Below are 19,901 nucleotides of genomic sequence, written 5' to 3'. Positions count from 1 at the left end.
AGTCGGTAAGCAAAACCAGAACTAATCCGTTCATTAGACCTTATAAGGCGCAATATCAAGTTTTGAGGGGGGAAACAGGATTTTAACTGTGCCTTAAATAGTCCGGTAAAGATGGTAGTTCCTTTTTAGGCCGCATTTGGCTCCTTTTTAAAGGTCCCAAAGGCAATTATAGTTCACCAGCAGTCAGAGTCGGAGACACAGTGACACCTGCTGGTGATCCCGGGAACTGCAGCCTTGTCTTTCCAGAACATGTTTACTCTCTCTCTCTCTCTCTATGTTGCAGGCGTCTGCGAGTGCTCAGACTTCACCGCCGGGACCAACTGCGAGCGCTGCCTGGACGGTTACTATGGCAACGCGCTGGCCGGCACGCTGGGCGACTGCCGGCCGTGCCCTTGCCCCGACCGCGGCAGCTGTGCTCTGCTCCCCGGCACCACACAGGTGGTCTGCACCAACTGTCCTGCGGGCCAGACAGGTGAGGGGGCAGGAGTTCTGATGGACACCAGCCGGTCTTAACAGAGGATCTTGGACTAGTTTTTTTTTTCAGTTGGTTCTTAAAACTGCATAGTGCTTCTTTTATGTAAAGGATCTTGGACTCGTTTTTGCAGTATTTTCTTAAAACTGTTTCGTGCTTCTGTCATATAGAGGATCCTCTTGGACTAGTTTTTTTTTTTAGTTGGCTCTTAAAACTGCATAGTGCTTCTGTCATATGGAGGATCTTGAACTAGTTTTTTTTTCCGGTAGGTTCTTAAAAGAGCATAGTGCTTCTTTCATGTAGAGGATCCTGGACTAGTTTCTGCAGTAGGTTCTTAAAACAACATAGTGCCTCTGTCATATACAGGATCTTGGACTAGTTTGTGCAGTATGTTTTTAAAACTGTTTCGTGCTTCTTTCATATAGAGGATCTTGGACTAGTTTGTTATTTTTCAGTAGGCTCTTAAAACTGCATAGTGCTTCTGTCATATGGAGGATCTTGAACTAGTTTTGTTTTTTTCAGTAGGTTCTTAAAAGAACATAGTTCTTCTTTCGGGTAGAGGATCTTGGACTAGTTTTTGCAGTAGGTTCTTAAAACAACATAGTGCCTCTGTCATGTAGAGGATCTTGGACTAGTTTGTGCAGTATGTTTTTAAAACTGTATCTTGCTTCTGTCATGTAGAGGATCTTGGACTGTTTTTTTCAGTAGGTTCTTTAAACTGCATAGTGCTTCTTTTATGTATAGGATCTTGGACTAGTTTTTGCAGTATGTTCTTAAAATTGCATAGAGCTTCTTTTATGTAAAGGATCTTGGACTAGTTTTTGCAGTATGTTCTTAAAACTCTTTCGTGTTTCTGTCATATAGAGGATCTTAGACTAGTTTTTTTTCCAGTAGGCTCTTAAAACTGCATAGTGCTTCTGTCATACAGAGGATCTTGAATTAGTTTTGTTTTTTTAGAAGGTTCTTAAAAGAGCATAGTGCCTCTTTCATGTAGAGGATCTTGGACTATTTTTTGCAGTAGGTTCTTAAAACAACACAGTGCCTCTGTCATACACAGGATCTTGGACTAATTTGTGCAGTATGTTTTTAAAACTGTATCGTGCTTCTGTTATGTAGAGGATCTTGGGCTAGTTTTTTCAGTAGGTCATTTAAACTGCATCGTGCTTCTTTTATGTAAAGGATCTTGGACTAGTTTTTGCAGTATGTTCTTAAAAATGCAAAGTGCTTATTTTATGTAAAGTATTTTGGACTAGTTTTTGCAGTATGTTCTTAAAACTGTTTCATGCTTCTGTCATATAGAGGATCTTGGACTATTTTTTTTTTTCAGTAGGCTCTTAAAACTGCATAGTGCTTCTGTCATATGGAGGATCTTGAACTAGTTTTTTTTCAGTATCTTCTTAAAAGAGCATAGTGCTTCTTTCATGTAGAGGATCTTGGACTAGTTTTGTTTTTCAGTAGGGTTTTAAAACTGCATAGTGCTTCTTTTAGGTAAAGGATCTTGGACTAGTTTTTGCAGTATGTTCTTAAAACTGTTTCGTGCTTCTGTCATATAGAGGATCTTGGACTAGTTTTTTTTTCAGTAGGCTCTTAAAACTGCATAGTGCTTCTGTCATATGGAGGATCTTGAACTAGGTTTTTTTGCAGTAGGTTCTTAAAAGAGCATAGTGCCTCTTTTATGTAGAGGATCTTGGACTAGTTTTTGCAGTAGGTTCTTAAAACAACACAGTGCCTCTGTCATACACAGGATCTTGGACTAATTTGTGCAGTATGTTTTTAAAACTGTATCGTGCTTCTGTTATGTAGAGGATCTTGGGCTAGTTTTTTCAGTAGGTCATTTAAACTGCATCGTGCTTCTTTTATGTAAAGGATCTTGGACTAGTTTTTGCAGTATGTTCTTAAAAATGCAAAGTGCTTATTTTATGTAAAGTATTTTGGACTAGTTTTTGCAGTATGTTCTTAAAACTGTTTCATGCTTCTGTCATATAGAGGATCTTGGACTATTTTTTTTTTTCAGTAGGCTCTTAAAACTGCATAGTGCTTCTGTCATATGGAGGATCTTGAACTAGTTTTTTTTCAGTATCTTCTTAAAAGAGCATAGTGCTTCTTTCATGTAGAGGATCTTGGACTAGTTTTGTTTTTCAGTAGGGTTTTAAAACTGCATAGTGCTTCTTTTAGGTAAAGGATCTTGGACTAGTTTTTGCAGTATGTTCTTAAAACTGTTTCGTGCTTCTGTCATATAGAGGATCTTGGACTAGTTTTTTTTTCAGTAGGCTCTTAAAACTGCATAGTGCTTCTGTCATATGGAGGATCTTGAACTAGGTTTTTTTGCAGTAGGTTCTTAAAAGAGCATAGTGCCTCTTTTATGTAGAGGATCTTGGACTAGTTTTTGCAGTAGGTTCTTAAAACAACACAGTGCCTCTGTCATACACAGGATCTTGGACTAATTTGTGGAGTATGTTTTTAAAACTGTATCGTGCTTCTGTTATGTAGAGGATCTTGGGCTAGTTTTTTCAGTAGGTCATTTAAACTGCATCGTGCTTCTTTTATGTAAAGGATCTTGGACTAGTTTTTGCAGTATGTTCTTAAAAATGCAAAGTGCTTATTTTATGTAAAGTATTTTGGACTAGTTTTTGCAGTATGTTCTTAAAACTGTTTCATGCTTCTGTCATATAGAGGATCTTGGACTATTTTTTTTTTCAGTAGGCTCTTAAAACTGCATAGTGCTTCTGTCATATGGAGGATCTTGAACTAGTTTTTTTTCAGTATCTTCTTAAAAGAGCATAGTGCTTCTTTCATGTAGAGGATCTTGGACTAGTTTTGTTTTTCAGTAGGGTTTTAAAACTGCATAGTGCTTCTTTTAGGTAAAGGATCTTGGACTAGTTTTTGCAGTATGTTCTTAAAACTGTTTCGTGCCTCTGTCATATAGAGGATCTTGGACTAGTTTTTTTTTCAGTAGGCTCTTAAAACTGCATAGTGCTTCTGTCATATGGAGGATCTTGAACTAGGTTTTTTTGCAGTAGGTTCTTAAAAGAGCATAGTGCCTCTTTTATGTAGAGGATCTTGGACTAGTTTTTGCAGTAGGTTCTTAAAACAACATAGTGCCTCTGTCATATAGAGGACCTTGGACTAGTTTGTGCAGTATGTTTTTAAAACTGTATCGTGCTTTTGTCATGTAGAGGATCTTGGGCTAGTTTTTTTCAGTAGGTTCTTCAAACTGCATAATGCTTCTGTAATGTAGAGGATCTTGGAATAGTTTTTGCAGTCGGTTCTTAAAACAACATAGTGCCTCTGTCATACACAGGATCTTGGACTAGTTTGTACGGTATGTTTTAAAATACTGTATCGTGCTTCTGTCATGTAGAGGATCTTGGACTAGTTTTTTCAGTAGGCTCTTAAAACCGCATAGTGCTTCTGTCATATGGAGGAACTTGAACTAGGTTTTTTATCAGTTGGTTCTTAAAAGAGCATAGTGCTTCTTTCATGTAGAGGATATTGGACTCGTTTTTGCAGTAGGTTCTTAAAACTACATACTGCCTCTGTCATATACAGGATCTTGGACTAGTTTGTGCAGTATGTTTTTAAAACTGTATCGTGCTTCTGTCATGTAGAGGATCTTGGACTAGTTTTTGCAGCAGGTTTTTAAAACAGCATAGTGCTTCTGTCATAAAGAGGAACCTGGACTAGTTTTTTACAGTAGGTTCTTAAAACTGCATAGTGCTTCTGTCATGTAAAGGATCTTGGACTAGTTTTTGCAGCAGGTTTTTAAAGCAGCATAGTGCTTCTGTCATGTAAAGGATCTTGGACTAGTTTTTGCAGCAGGTTTTTAAAGCAGCATAGTGCTTCTGTCATAAAGAGGAACCTGGAGTAGTTTTTTACAGTATGCTCTTAAAACTGCATAGTGCTTCTGTCATATAAACGATCTTGGACTAGTTTTTGCAGTAGGTTTTTAAAACTGCATAATGCCTCTGTCATATGCAGGATCTTGTACTAGTTTGTGCAGCAGGTTTTTAAAACAACATTGTGCTTATGTCATAAAGATGAACCAGGACTATTTTCAATAGGCTCTTAAAACTGTATAGTGTTTCTGTCATATAGAGGATCTTGAATTTGTTTTTCTCAGTAGGCTCTTAAAATTGCATAGTGCTTCTATCGTGTAAAAGATCTTGGACGAGTTTTTTTCAGTAGGCTCTTAAAACTGCATTGTGCTTCTGTCAGGTAAAATATCTTGGAATAGTTTTTTGCCCAGTAGGTTCTTAAAAGAGCATAGTTCTTCTTTCATGAAGAGGATCTTAGACTAGTTTTTTTCAGTAGGTTCTTAAAACTGCATAGTGCTTATGTCATATACGGGATCTTGGACTATTTTTTTTCAGTAGATTCTTAAAACTGCAAAGTGCTTCTGTCAAATAGAGGGACTTGGATTAGTTTATTTTTTCAGAAAGCTCTTAAAACTGCATAGTGATTCTGTCATGTAGAGGATGTTGGACTATTTTTTTCCCAGCAGGCTCTTAAAACGGCATAGTGCTTCTTTTATGTAGAGGATATTGGACTAGTTTTTTTTTCAGTAGGCTCTTAAAACTGCACAGTGCTTCTGTCAGGTAAAAGATCTAGGACTAGTTTTTTTCCCAGTAGGTTCTTTAAAGAGCATAGTGTTTTTTTCATGTAGAGGATCTTGGACTAGTTTTTTTCAGTAGGTTCTTAAAACTGCATAGTGTTTATGTCATATACAGGATCTTGGACTAGTTTTTATTCAGTAAATCCTTAAAACTGCAAAGTGCTTCTGTCACAAAGAGGGATTTGGACTGGTTTTTGCTTAGGTTCTTAAAACAACATAGTGCCTCTGTCATATACAGGATCTTGGACTAGTTTGTGCAGTAAGTTTTTAAAACAGCATAGTGCTTCTGTCATATGGAGTGTCTTGGACTATTTTTTCCCCAGCAGGCTCTTAAAACGGCATAGTTCTTCTTTTATGTGGAGGATCTTGGACTAGTTTTTTTCAGTATGTTCTTAAAACTGCATCGTACTTCTGTCATGTAGAGGATCTTGGACTAGTTTTTTGCTGTAGGTTTTTTTAAAAAATGCATAGTTCTTCTGTCGAACAGAGGGTCTAGCACTAGCTTTTTTAGCAGCGGGTTCTTAAAACAGCCAAGTGGTTCTATCATATAACGGATCTTTTAGTAGTTTTTGCAACTTTTTACTAAATCAGCTGACCACTCCTGTTATATAGAGGATCTTGGACTATTTTTTTGCACTGTTTTTTTTTTTTTTAAGTGCATAGTGTTTCTGTCAAATAGAGGATCTTGGACCAGTTTTCAAAAGTGTTTCTATCATTTAAGGGATCTTGGACTAGTTTTTTTTACAGTAGTTTCTGAAAAACAGCAGAGCACCCATGTCATAAAGAGGACTTTGGACAAGTTTCATGCTGTAGGTTCTTAAAACAGATGACATACAGGCTCTTGGACCAGCAGAAATGTATGTTTTTTTATGTTTATGACAATTCTATCATGTGGTGAAGTCAAAACTGTGAAGTTCGGGCAGAGCAGGAAGACATTTAACACCTTAAAGTAGTTTAGTACTTGATCTGGGTTTATATAAGAAGGTGTCCGGGTCCAGATCTGCTTTTATTTTGTTAAATGAAAACATGAACATTGTATATCATTTGTCTTTTTATGCACACGTGTACCTAATGTAGTATTTATGGGGCGGGGCTCGACCTCGTATCGCAGGAACGCGCTGCCAGATGTGCGACGACGGATTCTACGGCGAGCCGCTGGGGGAATCGGGGGCGGCGCGCCCGTGCAGCCCATGCGACTGCAGCGGCAACGTGGACGCCAACGCGGTGGGCGTGTGTGACCGCCTGACGGGCCGCTGCCTGAAGTGCACGGGACACACCAAGGGCGAGCGCTGCCAGCTTTGCCGCCACGGTTACTACGGCGACGCTCGCGGCGACGCCGCCGGACCGAAGTGCAAACGTAAGTGCAAACATTTGACTGACTTGAAAAAAGCCGAAAGGATGAAAAATGCATTATCTTTATGGAGAACATGCTACAAAACTGATTTGATTTACAATTGAACAAAAACGTCAAGGGAGAGGTTGCCCTCTAGTGGGTTCTTTAGAGCACCACAAACTGCCAGGAATTCTGGATATAACACTGTTTTATTTTCCTTCAATGGTGCAAAGTCTTTTGCTTTTCAGCACTGTGTCTTTTCTCCAACTAATCGTCTCATCACTGCTGCTGCTAATAAAGGCGACAGGTGATTAGATAACTAGGCCCACCTGGGCCATCTACACACATCGCTGTCTTCGAGGCCGGTCCTGACACAGGCCGTTCTGCGGCAGGCCCGCAAGCCTTAGTCCCATGCAATAAATAGCATCCATCCATCTTCTTCCGCTTATCCGAGGTCGGGTCGCGGGGGCAGCAGCCTAAGCAGGAAGCCCAGACTTTCCTCTCCCCAGCCACTTCTTCCAGCTCTTCCCGGCGCCAATGAATAGCATTACTTGTATAATGAATAAGACTTATCTTTGAATATGAACCTAATTGGTTCTTCAACAGGGCTCGTACATCAAAAAGTTTGTATAGTGAAGCAAATTTCTCCATAAGAAACAATGTAAACATGAATAATGGACAAAAGTCCATGTTCACACTTTGAACACAATATAAAGTACTGTACAGTTCTGTATAGCAAACAAACATAACACAGAGGTGGTAAATCAACTTTCTATTTATTAACAAGGCCAAAATGTTCTGCCAACACACAGAATTCCCTGTGGCGCCCTCACAAACAATCAGAAATCGCCCAAAATCCTTGACTTAGTCAACCATGTTGCTGCAAAAATAAACATTTTAAAAAGTATAATAAAATGGGCAAAGGTTATTTGGCAAAGGAGCAGCTCATGAGGGCCGTGTGTGTGTGTGTGTGTGTGTGTGTGTGTATGTGTGTGTGTGTGTGTGTGTGTGTGTGTGTGTGTGTGTGTGTGTGTGTGCGCGTGTGCGCGTGTGTGTGTGCGTGCGTGCGTGCGTGCGTGTGTGTTTTCTGTCAATGCTGACTTTATGGGACATCGCTCTGTTTACACACTCACTTTTAGGGGACTTCTGACGGTGTGGGGACTAGAGATGCGCGGTTTGCGGTTTATCCGCGGAGTCCGCGGATAAACCGCGGGTCGGGCGGGTGACATGACGAAAAAATTGATTTTAAATAGATTCGGGCGGGTGGCGGTTGAACTATCCGGAAATATTTGATATGCATGGTTCTGTGATTGGTATCCTTTGTCATTCAAAGTGCCATTTAAGACCCGTGTCATAAGGCGTAGAACAGTGGTCTCCAACCGGGCCGCAGAAGAATTTTTTATTTTTTATTAAATCAACATAAAAAACACAATATACACTTACAATTAGTGCACCAACCCCAAAAACCTCCCTTTTTCATGACAAAAACGTCCCTTTTTCATGAAAAAGAAGAAAAAAAAATAAAAATAAAAAAAAAGGACACCCCCCGGGCCGCGGGAAAAATTATTAAGCGTTGACCGGTCCGCGGATACAAAAAGGTTGGGGACCACTGGCGTAGAAGACAATAAGAGACGCTATTAGACTGCCGGTAGTCACCCAGATAATAAGTATTAAGGTGTGCTATGAAGCTATTGGCTTTGTTGCCTACTACGGCATGTACTATCTGCTTGTAAGTACAGCATCATGTTGTGTGTGACTTCCGCGGCAACACGCACACGACTGCAAGGCATACTGGGTGACACAGAGTACACTAATGGTTGTGATATAAACAATCTTAACACTCTTAGTAATATGCGCCACGCTGTGAAGCCACACCAATTAAGAACGACAAACACATTTCGGGAGAACATCCTCACAGTAACACAACATAAACGCAACACAACAAATACCCATAATCCTTTGTATTCATGACAATTCCTGACTATTTTATACACCCCGCTAAATGGTCCTCAGTAGTCACGTGCACATTTGTGTGAAACATGCAAAATTATTGAAATTGGGTCCCCATGAACCATATTAACCATTTTTCCCCAGGGTCCCCATTAAGACTGATCGGCACTTTACTTCATTAATCCAGAGATTTAAAGACGTGTATGAGCTAACTGGGCAGTGCCCATTTTACCTACATTTTTTTAATGCCTCCACAACCTGTAGAAAGGGTGGTCCCCACAAGTTCTGATCAAATTCCAAATGATAACCAGTGTGTGTGTGTGCGTGCGTGCGTGTGTGTGTGTGTGTTTTCTGTCAATGCTGACTTAATGGGGACATCGCTCGGTTTACATAGTCACCTTTAGGGGACCTCTGACGGTATGGGGACACAAAAAAACAGGTACCCTAAAGGGAAACCTTTTTAAGTCCTAAGTGATTTTTAAGCTTTGGCCCATAAAACATGTCTACTGGTTAGTTTTAGTGTGAGACATTTGCATTTCCTTTTTTTTTATTTAAATGGTCCTCAGTAGTCACGTACACGTGTGTGTGAATTATGCTAAATTGTTGAAATTGGGTCCCCATGAACCATATTAGCTTTTTTTCCCCAGGGTCCCCAGTAAGACATTACTTCATCAATCCAGAAATTTAAAGACGTGTATTAGCTAACTGGGCAGTGGCCATTTTACCTAAATTATTTTAATGCCTCCACAACCTGAAAGGGTGGTCCCCACAAGTTCTGATCAAATTCCAAATGATAACCAGTGTGTGTGTGTGTGTGTGTGTGTGTGCTCTTGGAAAAGGCGCCGCTGAACGAGGGCTAGTCTTCCCCTTTGCTGTGAAATAAGTCCACTTTGGCACAGTTTTCCAGGAAATGTCCGATCTCACCACAATTAAAATCTGCGTACGGACACAAAATGAATGAATGAAATATTTGGTGCGATCTAAAAGTTTGTAAATGGAAAAGTTTGCAAATGGAGGAGGTTTATAAATCGAGGATTTCACTGTACATTAACACAACAAAAGATCCTATTGTGTGCTTTGAATAGATTAGAATGATTGGGTTGAAGAAAGAGAGGGCAAAGACTCACATATGAGAAACAAGTGTAGAGGGATAAGTGTGGAGGGAGGAGTGGCCAGCGCTGCCTGTGCCTGTCCAAGGTGCTGAGGACAGCGCGCTGACTGACAGGGATGTGTCAGGGCCGGTTTCGCAACACAGCTGAACAGGTGATTAGATTTCCCAGGTGGTATGGGTTGTCTAATCACCTGTAGTCTTAAAGGCCTACGGAACTGAGATTTTCTTCTTCAAACGGGGATAGCAGGTCCATTCTATGTGTCATACTTGATCATTTTGCGATATTGCCATATTTTTGCTGAAAGGATTTAGTAGAGAACATCGACGATAAAGTTCACAACTTTTGGCCGCCAATAAAAAAGCCTTGCCTGTACCGGAAGTAGCAGACGATGTGCGCGTGACGTCATTGGTTGTGGAGCTCCTCATATCCTCGCATTGTTTATAATCATAGCCACCAGTAGCAAGTGCAATTCGGACTGAGAAAGCGACGAGTTCCCCATTAATTTGAGCGAAGATGAACGATTTGTGGATGAGGAAAGTTAGAGTGAAGTACTAAAAAAAAAGAAAGAAAGAAAGAAAAGGCGACGGCAGTGTGAGCGATTCAGATGTAATTAGACACATTTAGTAGGATAATTATGTTGAATCCATTAACTGCTTATTGTGTTAATAGTGTTTTAGTGAGATTATAAAGTCATACCTGAAAGTCGGAGGGCCGCGGTGAACGCCAGTGTCTCTCAGAGAAGCCAATGGAGGAGCCAAGATCACAGCTGCCTTTTTGACAGCTACGGGAGGAGGTCGCATAATCCACTCAAGTCTCCGGTAAGAGCCGACTTAATATCACAATTTTCCCATCCAAAAACTTGCTGGTTGAACGTAGAAAAACATGTTCGCTTGACCGCTCTGTGTTAAATACCGAAGTACATGTCAAACTACTTCCTTAACGTAAATAACCACCATAACCACAACACCAGGGGGAGCTCCACAAACCACGTTAAACCCAGATTCCGATCTAACAAAGGTCTTAACTCATTCTCTTTCTATGCCACATCAGTGTGGAATGCACTCCAAACAGGTATAAAAATAAGTGCATCTCTATCCTCCTTCAAAACCGCTCTAAAACAACACCTCCAGGCAACTTCAACACTTTACTAATACCCTCCTCCATTCACATCCCATCTCCCCGGATTATAAACAACTCAAATGTACTTCTAATGTATATACTTGTTCTTATGCTATCTGAACTCACTATGTTCTCTGCTGGCTGTACATATCCTACTAAATAAGACCTACACTGTTTCAATGTCCACATTTCTCTGTTGATGACTGAAGTTCTGATTTCAACCAAAGCTCCTCATCCCACCCCACGGATTGTAAATAATTCAATGTACATACTATGATGATTAACTTGTGTGATGACTGTATTATGCTGATAGTATATATTTGTACCATGAATTGATTAACGTGGACCCCGACTTAAACAATTGAAAAACTTATTCGGGTGTTACCATTTAGTGGTCAATTGTACGGAATATGTACTGAACTGTGCAATCTACTAATAAAAGTATCAATCAATCAATCAATCAAAAGAAACACCGGCTGGGTTTCGGTGCTAAAGGCAGCTGCAATCCACCGCTTTCCACCAACAGCATTCTTCTTTGACGTCTCCATTATTAATTGAACAAATTGCCGAAGATTCAGCAACACAGATGTCCAAATTACTGTGTAGGTATGCGATTAGCCGTAAATGGTGCTGGGCTATTATGTCCGCTGAAACCCGAGACGTAACAAACATCATTCCGCGTCGTTTTCAACAAGAAACTCCGCGGGAAATTTAAAATTGCAATTTAGTAAACTGAATTAGAGTTGGGCCGATACGCAATTATAACATCCGCAACCGCATCACCAAAGTTATCATCCACCCGCCGTCCACCCAAACCAACATTTTATCAGGACCGTACCCGCCCGCCAACCGCCCGCTGAAATACATCAGAGGTCGACCGCCTTTACCACTCACAGAGCTATTTAAACCTGTTTCACAGCGGATTGAAGACAATTGTAGCCGTTAACGTTCTCGCGACTATCCAATAGTGTTCAACCTGATGACAATAATATGGGCGTGCTGTGAAGGCATTGCCTTTGACACATTCAACAACATTTATACACCGATTGTTAGTCTGGCAACATGTTGTGTGCAGATTCTGCAATCACACGTCCAAGATTGAAAGACATACTGGATGACAGAGTACACTGATGGTTGTGATATAAACAACTTTAACACTTACTAATATGCGCCACGCTGTGAAGCCACACCAAACAAGATTGACACACACATTTCGGGAGAACATCCTCACAGTAACACAACATAAACGCAACACAACAAATACCCAGAATCCTTTGTATTCATGACTATATTTTACACCCCCGTGGGGGGGGGGCGGTTGGCGGGGTTTGCCGCTAGCGGCGTGTATAAAATAGTCAGGAATTGTCATGAATACAAAGGATTCTGGGTATTTGTTATGTTGCGTTTATGTTGTGTTACTGGGAGGATGTTCTCCCGAAACGTGTTTGTCGTTCTTAATTGGTGTGGCTTCACAGCGTGGCGCATATTACTAAGAGTGTTAAAATTGTTTATATCCCAACCATTAGTTTACTCTGTGTCACCCAGTATGCCTTGCAGTCGTGTGCGTGTTGCCGCGGAAGTCACACACAACATGTTGCTGGACTGACAAGCAGATCGTAAATGTTGTCGAAGGCGGCCAAGACAATGGCTTCATAGCACGCCCTAATACTTATTATCTGGGTGATTGCCGACAGTCCATCCATCCATCCATCCATCATCTTCCGCTTATCTGAGGTCAGGTCGCGGGGGCAGCAGCCTAAGCAGGGAAGCCCAGACTTCCCTCTCTCCAGCCACTTCGTCTAGCTCTTCCCAGGGGATCCCGAGCCGTTCCCAGGCCAGCCGGGAGACATAGTCTTCCCAACGTGTCCTGGGTCTTCCCCGTGGCCTCCTACCAGCTGGACGTGCCCTAAACACATCCCTAGGGAGGCGTTCGGGTGGCATCCTGACCAGATGCCCGAACCACCTCATCTGGCTCCTCTCCATGTGAAGGAGCAGCGGATTTACGTTGAGCTCCTCCCGGATGGCAGAGCTTCTCGCCCTATCTCTAAGGGAGAGCCCCGCCACCCGGCGGAGGAAACTCATTTCGGCCGCTTGTACCCGTGATCTTATCCTTTCGGTCATGACCCAAAGCTTATGACCATAGGTGAGAATGGGAACGTAGATCGACCGGTAAATTGAGAGCTTTGCCTTCCGGCTCAGCTCCTTCTTCACCACAATGTATCGATACAACGTCCGCATTACTGAAGACGCCGCACCGATCCACCTGTCGATCTCACGATCCACTCTTCCCCCACTCGTGAACAAGACTCCTAGGTACTTGAACTCCTCCACTTGGGGCAGGGTCTCCTCCCCAACCCGGAGATGGCACTCCACCCTTCAACACCCTGCCGACAGTCATTCAAGAGAATAATAGTGTCTCCTATTGTCTTCTTCGCTTTATGACACGGGTCTTAAATGGCTCTTTGAATGGTAAAGGATACCGATCCCAGAACCATGTATATCAAATATTTCCGGATGGTTCAACCGCCACCCGCCCGAATCTAATTAAAATCTATTTTTTCGTCATGTCAACCGCCCGACCCATGGATGAGACCGCAAACTGCGCATCTCTACCGTATTGGCATGTGTTGCAATGTTAAGCTCATCAGACTGCGTGGTCGGTAGTAGTGGGTTTCAGTAGGCCTTTAACAGCAGAAGGAAGAAGGACGTTTGAGAGACTGAAAAGTCAAATAGCAAAAAACTATTGATGTGTATTAAAACTTTGTTCAACTCCGGACGCCTGACTCCTGGAAGCGACTTCCACAATAAGCTTACCGCCTTCTTCAGGTGACGTGAGGTGAGGTACGTCGTGCTCCACGTTCAACCATTTGTGTCCTCTCCAGCGTGCAGCTGCAGCCTGGCCGGGACCTCCAGCCGGGCGACCCAGTGCCATCCCCAAGCAGGAACCTGCGACTGCCTCGCCCATGTGACGGGGCGAGACTGCGGGAGATGCGAGGACGGCTTTTTCAACCTGCGACCCGGCGTGGGTTGCGAGAGGTAAAGAGGTCGGTGGTTTGTTGTTTTGCCTTGAAAAGTCAGCGTTGTCCTTCCTCCGTCAGGTGCACCTGCAACCCCATCGGCTCGTTTTCCGCCGCCTGCCACCCGATCACAGGCCAGTGTTTGTGCCGCCCCGGCGTGGACGGGAGGTTGTGCGGTTCGTGCCGGGTGGGTTTCTTCGGATTCTCCTCACGGGGATGCAGAGGTACCGTAAAGAACCGTTAAGACCCTCGACTGCCGACGCCTTTCTCACTCTCGATCTTCGTCTTTGCCACGCCTCGCCAGCCTGTAACTGTGACCCGATGGGCGCCGCCGCCATGCAGTGCCACGCCAACGGGACCTGTCCCTGCCGGCCCGGCTTCACGGGCCACAAGTGTGACAAGTGCGAGCTCAACTTTTTCCACAGCAGAGAAACGCACCAGTGTGAGGAGTGCCCGCTTTGCTACGGGCTGGTGCAAAAACAGGTGGGTATGGAGAAACCTGTGCGCTCACACAAGTGTAAAAAGAAGCGATGGAAAAACCCTCAAAACTCAAGTTTAAGTGAGATTAAATAGCAGATATCCACCGTTTTTTTTCTTTTTTGTACACCCAACTTTTTGAAATATTTCATACGTGTCAGTTAATTTGTGTCTTTATTATTTGCACCAGCTCCAACAACCTCTCCTCCAGGTTTTGCTGCTTATACAGAGTGACAGGTGATTAGATAAAAAAAAGGCCCAGCTGGGCCGTCTACGCACCTGTAACTGACTTCGAAGCCGGTCCTGGCACACCTTGCTTCGCTGCAGGCCCACAGGCCACGCCTCCCTACACATCTGTGTTTAAATGTGTCCGAGGAGGAGGCCGGTTTAGTGTGGCTAAATAATTATTCGTTTAAGAGGTTGAAGGACTTAGTGTGGAAGGGGCTTGAAGGTCCAGGTGCTTCACACTTGCATGTTCCTTTCAAGAGCCGTCAAGTATCCCGCCGACTCCTCCTGTCTTGGTCTTTTGGTCGGACCGTCCTCCCCTGCCCTGCCACGTTAGCCATTCCCAAACACTCGACAACCTCTGTGTTCCCGGTTTGCTGCTTATACAGAGTGACAGGTGATCAGATAAAAAAAAAAAGTCCAGCTGGGCTATCCACGCACCTGTCGCTTACTTTGAAACCAATCCTGGCACACCCTGCTTCCCTGCAGGCCACGCCCCCCTCCACACCCGTGTAAAAATGTGTCAGAGGAGGAGGCAGGTTTAGTGTGGCTGAAACGGGGCTTAGACTAAATAATTATTCGTTTAAGAGGTTGAAGGACTTAGTGTGGAAGGGGCCTGAAGGTCCAGGCGCTTCACACTTGCATGTTCCTTTCAAGAGGCGTCAAGTCCCCCGCCGACTCCTCTTGGCTTGGTCTTTTGGTCAGACCGTCCTCCTTTGCCCTGCCACGTTAGCCATTCCCAAACACCTGACAACCTCTCTCCTCCCGGTTTGCTGCTTATACAAAATGACAGGTGACTAGATAAATACGCCCAGGTGGGCCTTCCATGCACCTGTCGCTGACTTCGAAGCCGGTCCTGGCACACCCCGCTTCGCTGCAGGCCCGCTGGCCACTCCACCCTCCAAAAATGTGTCCGAGGAGGGGGACCTTAAACGCTGGGTTAGTGTGGCTGAAACGGGGCTTAGGCTTAATATTTATTCATTTAAGAAGTTAAAGGACTTCGTGTGGAAGGGTCCGGAAGGTCCAGGCGCTTCACATTTGCAAGTTCCTTTCAAGAGCCGTCAAGTCCCCCGCCGACTCCTCCTGTCTTGGTCTTTTGGTCAGACCGTCCTCGTTGCCCTGCCACGTTAGCCATTCCCAAACACTCGACAACCTCTCTCCTCCCGGGTTGCTGCTTATACAGAGTGATTAGATAACAAAGCCCAGCTGGGCCATCTATGCACCTGTCGCTGACTTTAAGGCCTGTCCTGGCACACCCCGCTTCCCTGCAGGCCACGCCCCCCTCCACACCCGTGTAAGAATGTGGCCGAGAAGGAGGCAGGTTTAGTGTGGCTGAAACGGGGCTTAGACTAAATAAATATTCGTTTAAGAGGTTGAAGGACTTGGTGTGGAAGGGGCCGGAAGGTCCAGGCGCTTCACACTTGCATGTTCCTTTCAAGAGCCGTCAAGTCCCCCGCCGACTCCTCTTGGCTTGGTCTTTTGGTCAGACCGTCCTCCTTCGCCCTGTCACGTTAGCCATTCCCAAACACCCGACAACCTCTCTCCTCCCGGTTTGCTGTTTATACAGAGTGACAGGTGATCAGATAAAAGGCCCAGGTGGGCCCTCCACGCACCTGTCGCTGACTTCGAAGCCGGTCGCTGCAGGCCACACCCCCCTCCACACCCGTGTATAAATGTGTCCGAGGAGGGGGACCTTGGTCTTTTGGTCAGACCGTCCTCCCTCGCCCTGCCACGTTAGCCATTCCCAAACACCCACCGTTGCTCTCCCAAAACCCCCGCCTCTCATATCCGGCATTTCTCCTGCGGCTTCCACGCGGTGAAGAGACTAACGAGCAGACGAGGAGCCGGGCTGAGAGAGACGGAGATGTGTGATCATTGATCAAGTGGGACGTTGAAAGGGAAACGGGAGGACGGCAAATAAAGAACGGGGCAGAATAACGAACGTCGGCGCGCCGCACGTGGGCGCGCTGACAAAGCGCGCTCGTTAACCCAGTTGCTTGATTCCTGCGTTTGTAGGCTGGGGGGGACGGGGACGACATCAACAAATAGTCTTTTGCTTGGCCTGATATCTGCTCACTTTTACGGCAGATATGAAGCTGCGCTTACCGTGCTCTTCTAATTCATGTATTCATTGCTTGTGTTGCAAGAACACGTCGCCATGTCACCGCCTGTTATTGCTCATTTCCTGCCGTGGCATTAATAAGCGCGCAATCTTCTCCATCCTCATGTTGTTGTTTTTTTACCATTTTTTTCCCCCCTCCTCAGGCAGAGAAGCTGAGGGCGCGCGTGCAGGATTTAGAGAAGCTCCTCGCTCGCTTCGACTGCCGGGGAAGGTACGGGACGCAGCGCCACCCGGCGAGGTATCGAACGGACGAGCATCACGGAGGCGAGCGCCAGGGGGACCGGGGGCTGCCCAACGCTCTGGAGGAGTTCCTGGCCTTCCAAGGTAACGCCCCGGAACACAGGCCTGGGCAATTATTTTGCCTCGGGGGGGTCAAGTTTAGCATACAAAAGAAGAAAAATCCATAAATTTGATTTCTTTAGAACAAATAAATATGTTATATATATGCAGTTGTGCTCATAACTTTACATACCCTGGGAGAAATTATCATTTCTTGGCCATTCTTCGGAGAATACGAATTATAACACAAAAGTGCTTTTAATGGTTGTGTGAAGCTTTTTATTGGCAAACAACTGTGTTTACGCTCTTTAAATCAAATCGACAAAAAGATTCAGTTAGACCAGCAAAGATTTCAGCCACAACTGCCAGGAAAAATTGTTCGAGATGAAAAAGGAAAATCCACAAATAACTTCCGCTGAAATACAGGACTCTCCGAAAAATGGGCTGCATGGTCGCCGAAAGAAAGCCATTTCTGCACATATGTCACAAAGTATCCTACTCACGTTACGCCAAACAGCACAGGGACAAGCCTCAAAACTTCTGGAATAAAGTCGTTTGGAGTGATGGCTTTCTTCTGGCGACTCGACCATGCAGCCCATTTTTTCTTCAAGTGAATATGAGTGATAACACACAAGTGTTATCATTCATATATATACGGTATATATATTTATATATGTGTGTGTGTGTGTGTGTGTGTGTGTGTGTGTATATGATCTATTTTAGCAGAGCATAGATCACGTTTAGCGAACCAGCCTATGCTGCTGTATTCAAGTCAAATCAAAGATTGTTTACACAGCACTTTTCATACAAAGGGAAGTGGCAAACACAAAGTGCTGTACTCCAAAAAAAAATAGAAGAGATGAAAACACACACAAACACACACACACACACACACACACACACACACTATTGACAATAACAAAACAACAACAAAACATGGTACGGCACCGAGGATTTGAGTAAAAACTCTATCTTTGAGGCTTCCACTCTAGAGAATAACTCAAATGACGGTCATCTAAAAATAGTATGAAACATAATATAAAATAAGCATGAAAATCAAACATAAATAATATAAATATTGTGTTAATAGGTAATAAAAACATAACATTGAGAGAATAATAGTAATAAGTGTGTTGGCCCTGCGATGAGGTGGGGCTTGTCCGGGGTGTACCCCGCCTTCCGCCCGATTGTAGCTGATAAGCTCCAGCACCCCCTGCCACTCCAAAAAAAAAAAGGGACAAGCGGTAGGAAATGGATGGATGGATTATGTTAATAGGTTGCTAAAAACATAACATTTGGAGAATAATAGTAATAAGTGTGTTGGCCCTGCGATAAGGTGGAGACTTGTCCAGGGTGCACTCCACCTTCCGCCCGATTGTAGCTGAGATAGGCTCCAGCACCCCCTGCCACTCCCAGAAAAAAGGGACAAGCGGTAGAAAATGGATGGATGGATTATAATAATTACTTGATAAAAACATAACATTGAGAGACTAATAGTAGTAATAGTTTGTTGGCCCTGCGATGATGTGGCGACTTGTCCGGGGTGCAACCCCCCTCCCGCCCGAATGCAGCTGAGATAGGCTCCAGCACTTTTCCCGACTCCCCCAAAAAAAGGGACAACCGGTAGAAAATGGATGGATGGATTATATTAATAGGTTGATAAAAACATAACATTTAGAGAATAATAGTAATAAGTGTGTATGGCCTGAGATGAGGTGGCGACTTGTCCGGAGTGCACCCCCCCTGCCGCCCGATTGTAGCTGAGATAGGCTCCAGCATCCCCTGCCACTCCAAAAAAAAAGGGACAAGCGGTAGAAAATGGATGGATGGATTATGTTAATAGGTTAATAAAAACATAACATTGAGAGAATAATGGTAATAAGTGTGTTGGCCCTGCGATGAGGTGGTGACTTGTCCGGGGTGCAACCCCCCTCCCGCCCGAATGCAGCTGTGATATGCTCCAGCACCCCCTGCAACTCCAAACAAAAGGGACAAGCGGTAGAAAATGAATGGATGGATTATGTTAACAAGTTGATAAAAACATAACATTGAGAGAATAATAGTAATAAGTGTGTTGGCCCTGCGATGAGGTGGCGACTTGTCCGGGGTGCAACCCCCCTCCCGCCCGAATGCAGCTGAGATAGGCTCCAGCACTTTTCCCGACTCCCCCAAAAAAAGGGGCAACCGGTAGGAAATGGAGGGATGGATTATATTAATAGGTTGATAAAAACATAACATTTAGAGAATAATAGTAATAAGTGGTTGGGCCTGCGATGAGGTGGCGACTTGTCCGACGTGCAACCCCCCTCCCGCCCGAATGCAGCTGAGATAGGCTCCAGCACTTTTCCCGACTCCCCCAAAAAAAGGGACAACCGGTAGAAAATGGATGGATGGATTATATTAATAGGTTGATAAAAACATAACATTAAGAGAATAACAGTAATAAGTGTGTTGGCCACAAATGAGGGGGCGACTTGTCCAGGGTGCACTCCGCCTTCCGCCCGAATGAAGCTGTGATATGCTCCAGCACCCCCTGCAACTCCAAACAAAAGGGACAAGCGGTAGAAAATGAATGGATGGATTATGTTAACAAGTTGATAAAAACATAACATTGAGAGAATAATAGTAATAAGTGTGTTGGCCCTGCGATGAGGTGGCGACTTGTCCGGGGTGCAACCCCCCTCCCGCCCGAATGCAGCTGAGATAGGCTCCAGCACTTTTCCCGACTCCCCCAAAAAAAGGGACAACCGGTAGGAAATGGATGGATGGATTATATTAATAGGTTGATAAAAACATAACATTTAGAGAATAATAGTAATAAGTGTGTTGGCCCTGCGATGAGGTGGCGACTTGTCCGGGGTGCAACCCGCCTTCCGCCCGAATGCAGCTTGGATAGGCTCCAGCATAATAATTAAATAAACATAATTTAGTTTAAGATGATCAGTAAAAAGCCTGATTAAAAAGGTGTGTTTTTAGCCTATTTATTTATTTTTAATATCAACGGTCTCTGCAGTTCCGAGGTTCTTTGGCAGGCTTTGCTCTGGTATTTGGTAAAGGTAAAAGGCCAGGAGGGTTTACAGGGTAAAATCAAGTCAGATATATAGGAAAGCATTTTTTGAAAGACATTTAAAAACTAATAATAGAACTTTAAAATCGACCCTGGAGTGGATGGAGAGGCTTTGC

At 44.0% G+C, this 19,901-nt stretch overlaps 1 protein-coding gene across 1 annotated transcript in view; it reads left to right on the top strand.

The window, feature by feature from the left end:
- The window catches only part of LOC133557151 (laminin subunit gamma-3-like), a 182,285-nt gene that overhangs the window by 136,957 nt on the left and 25,427 nt on the right, over window positions 1-19,901 (top strand). Inside the window, exons 11-16 of the mRNA XM_061907396.1 lie at window positions 284-472; window positions 6,196-6,441; window positions 13,481-13,634; window positions 13,697-13,839; window positions 13,920-14,098; window positions 16,583-16,763. Of these exons, the coding sequence (XP_061763380.1) occupies window positions 284-472; window positions 6,196-6,441; window positions 13,481-13,634; window positions 13,697-13,839; window positions 13,920-14,098; window positions 16,583-16,763 (1,092 nt within the window). The remainder of the gene's footprint in view (window positions 1-283; window positions 473-6,195; window positions 6,442-13,480; window positions 13,635-13,696; window positions 13,840-13,919; window positions 14,099-16,582; window positions 16,764-19,901) is intronic.

Source organism: Nerophis ophidion, linkage group LG08 (genome assembly GCF_033978795.1).
Source record: "Nerophis ophidion isolate RoL-2023_Sa linkage group LG08, RoL_Noph_v1.0, whole genome shotgun sequence".
Classification (NCBI taxonomy): Eukaryota; Metazoa; Chordata; class Actinopteri; order Syngnathiformes; family Syngnathidae; genus Nerophis; species Nerophis ophidion.
Note: the sequence above shows the minus strand (reverse complement) of the source record. Positions and strands in the feature narration are given on the sequence as shown.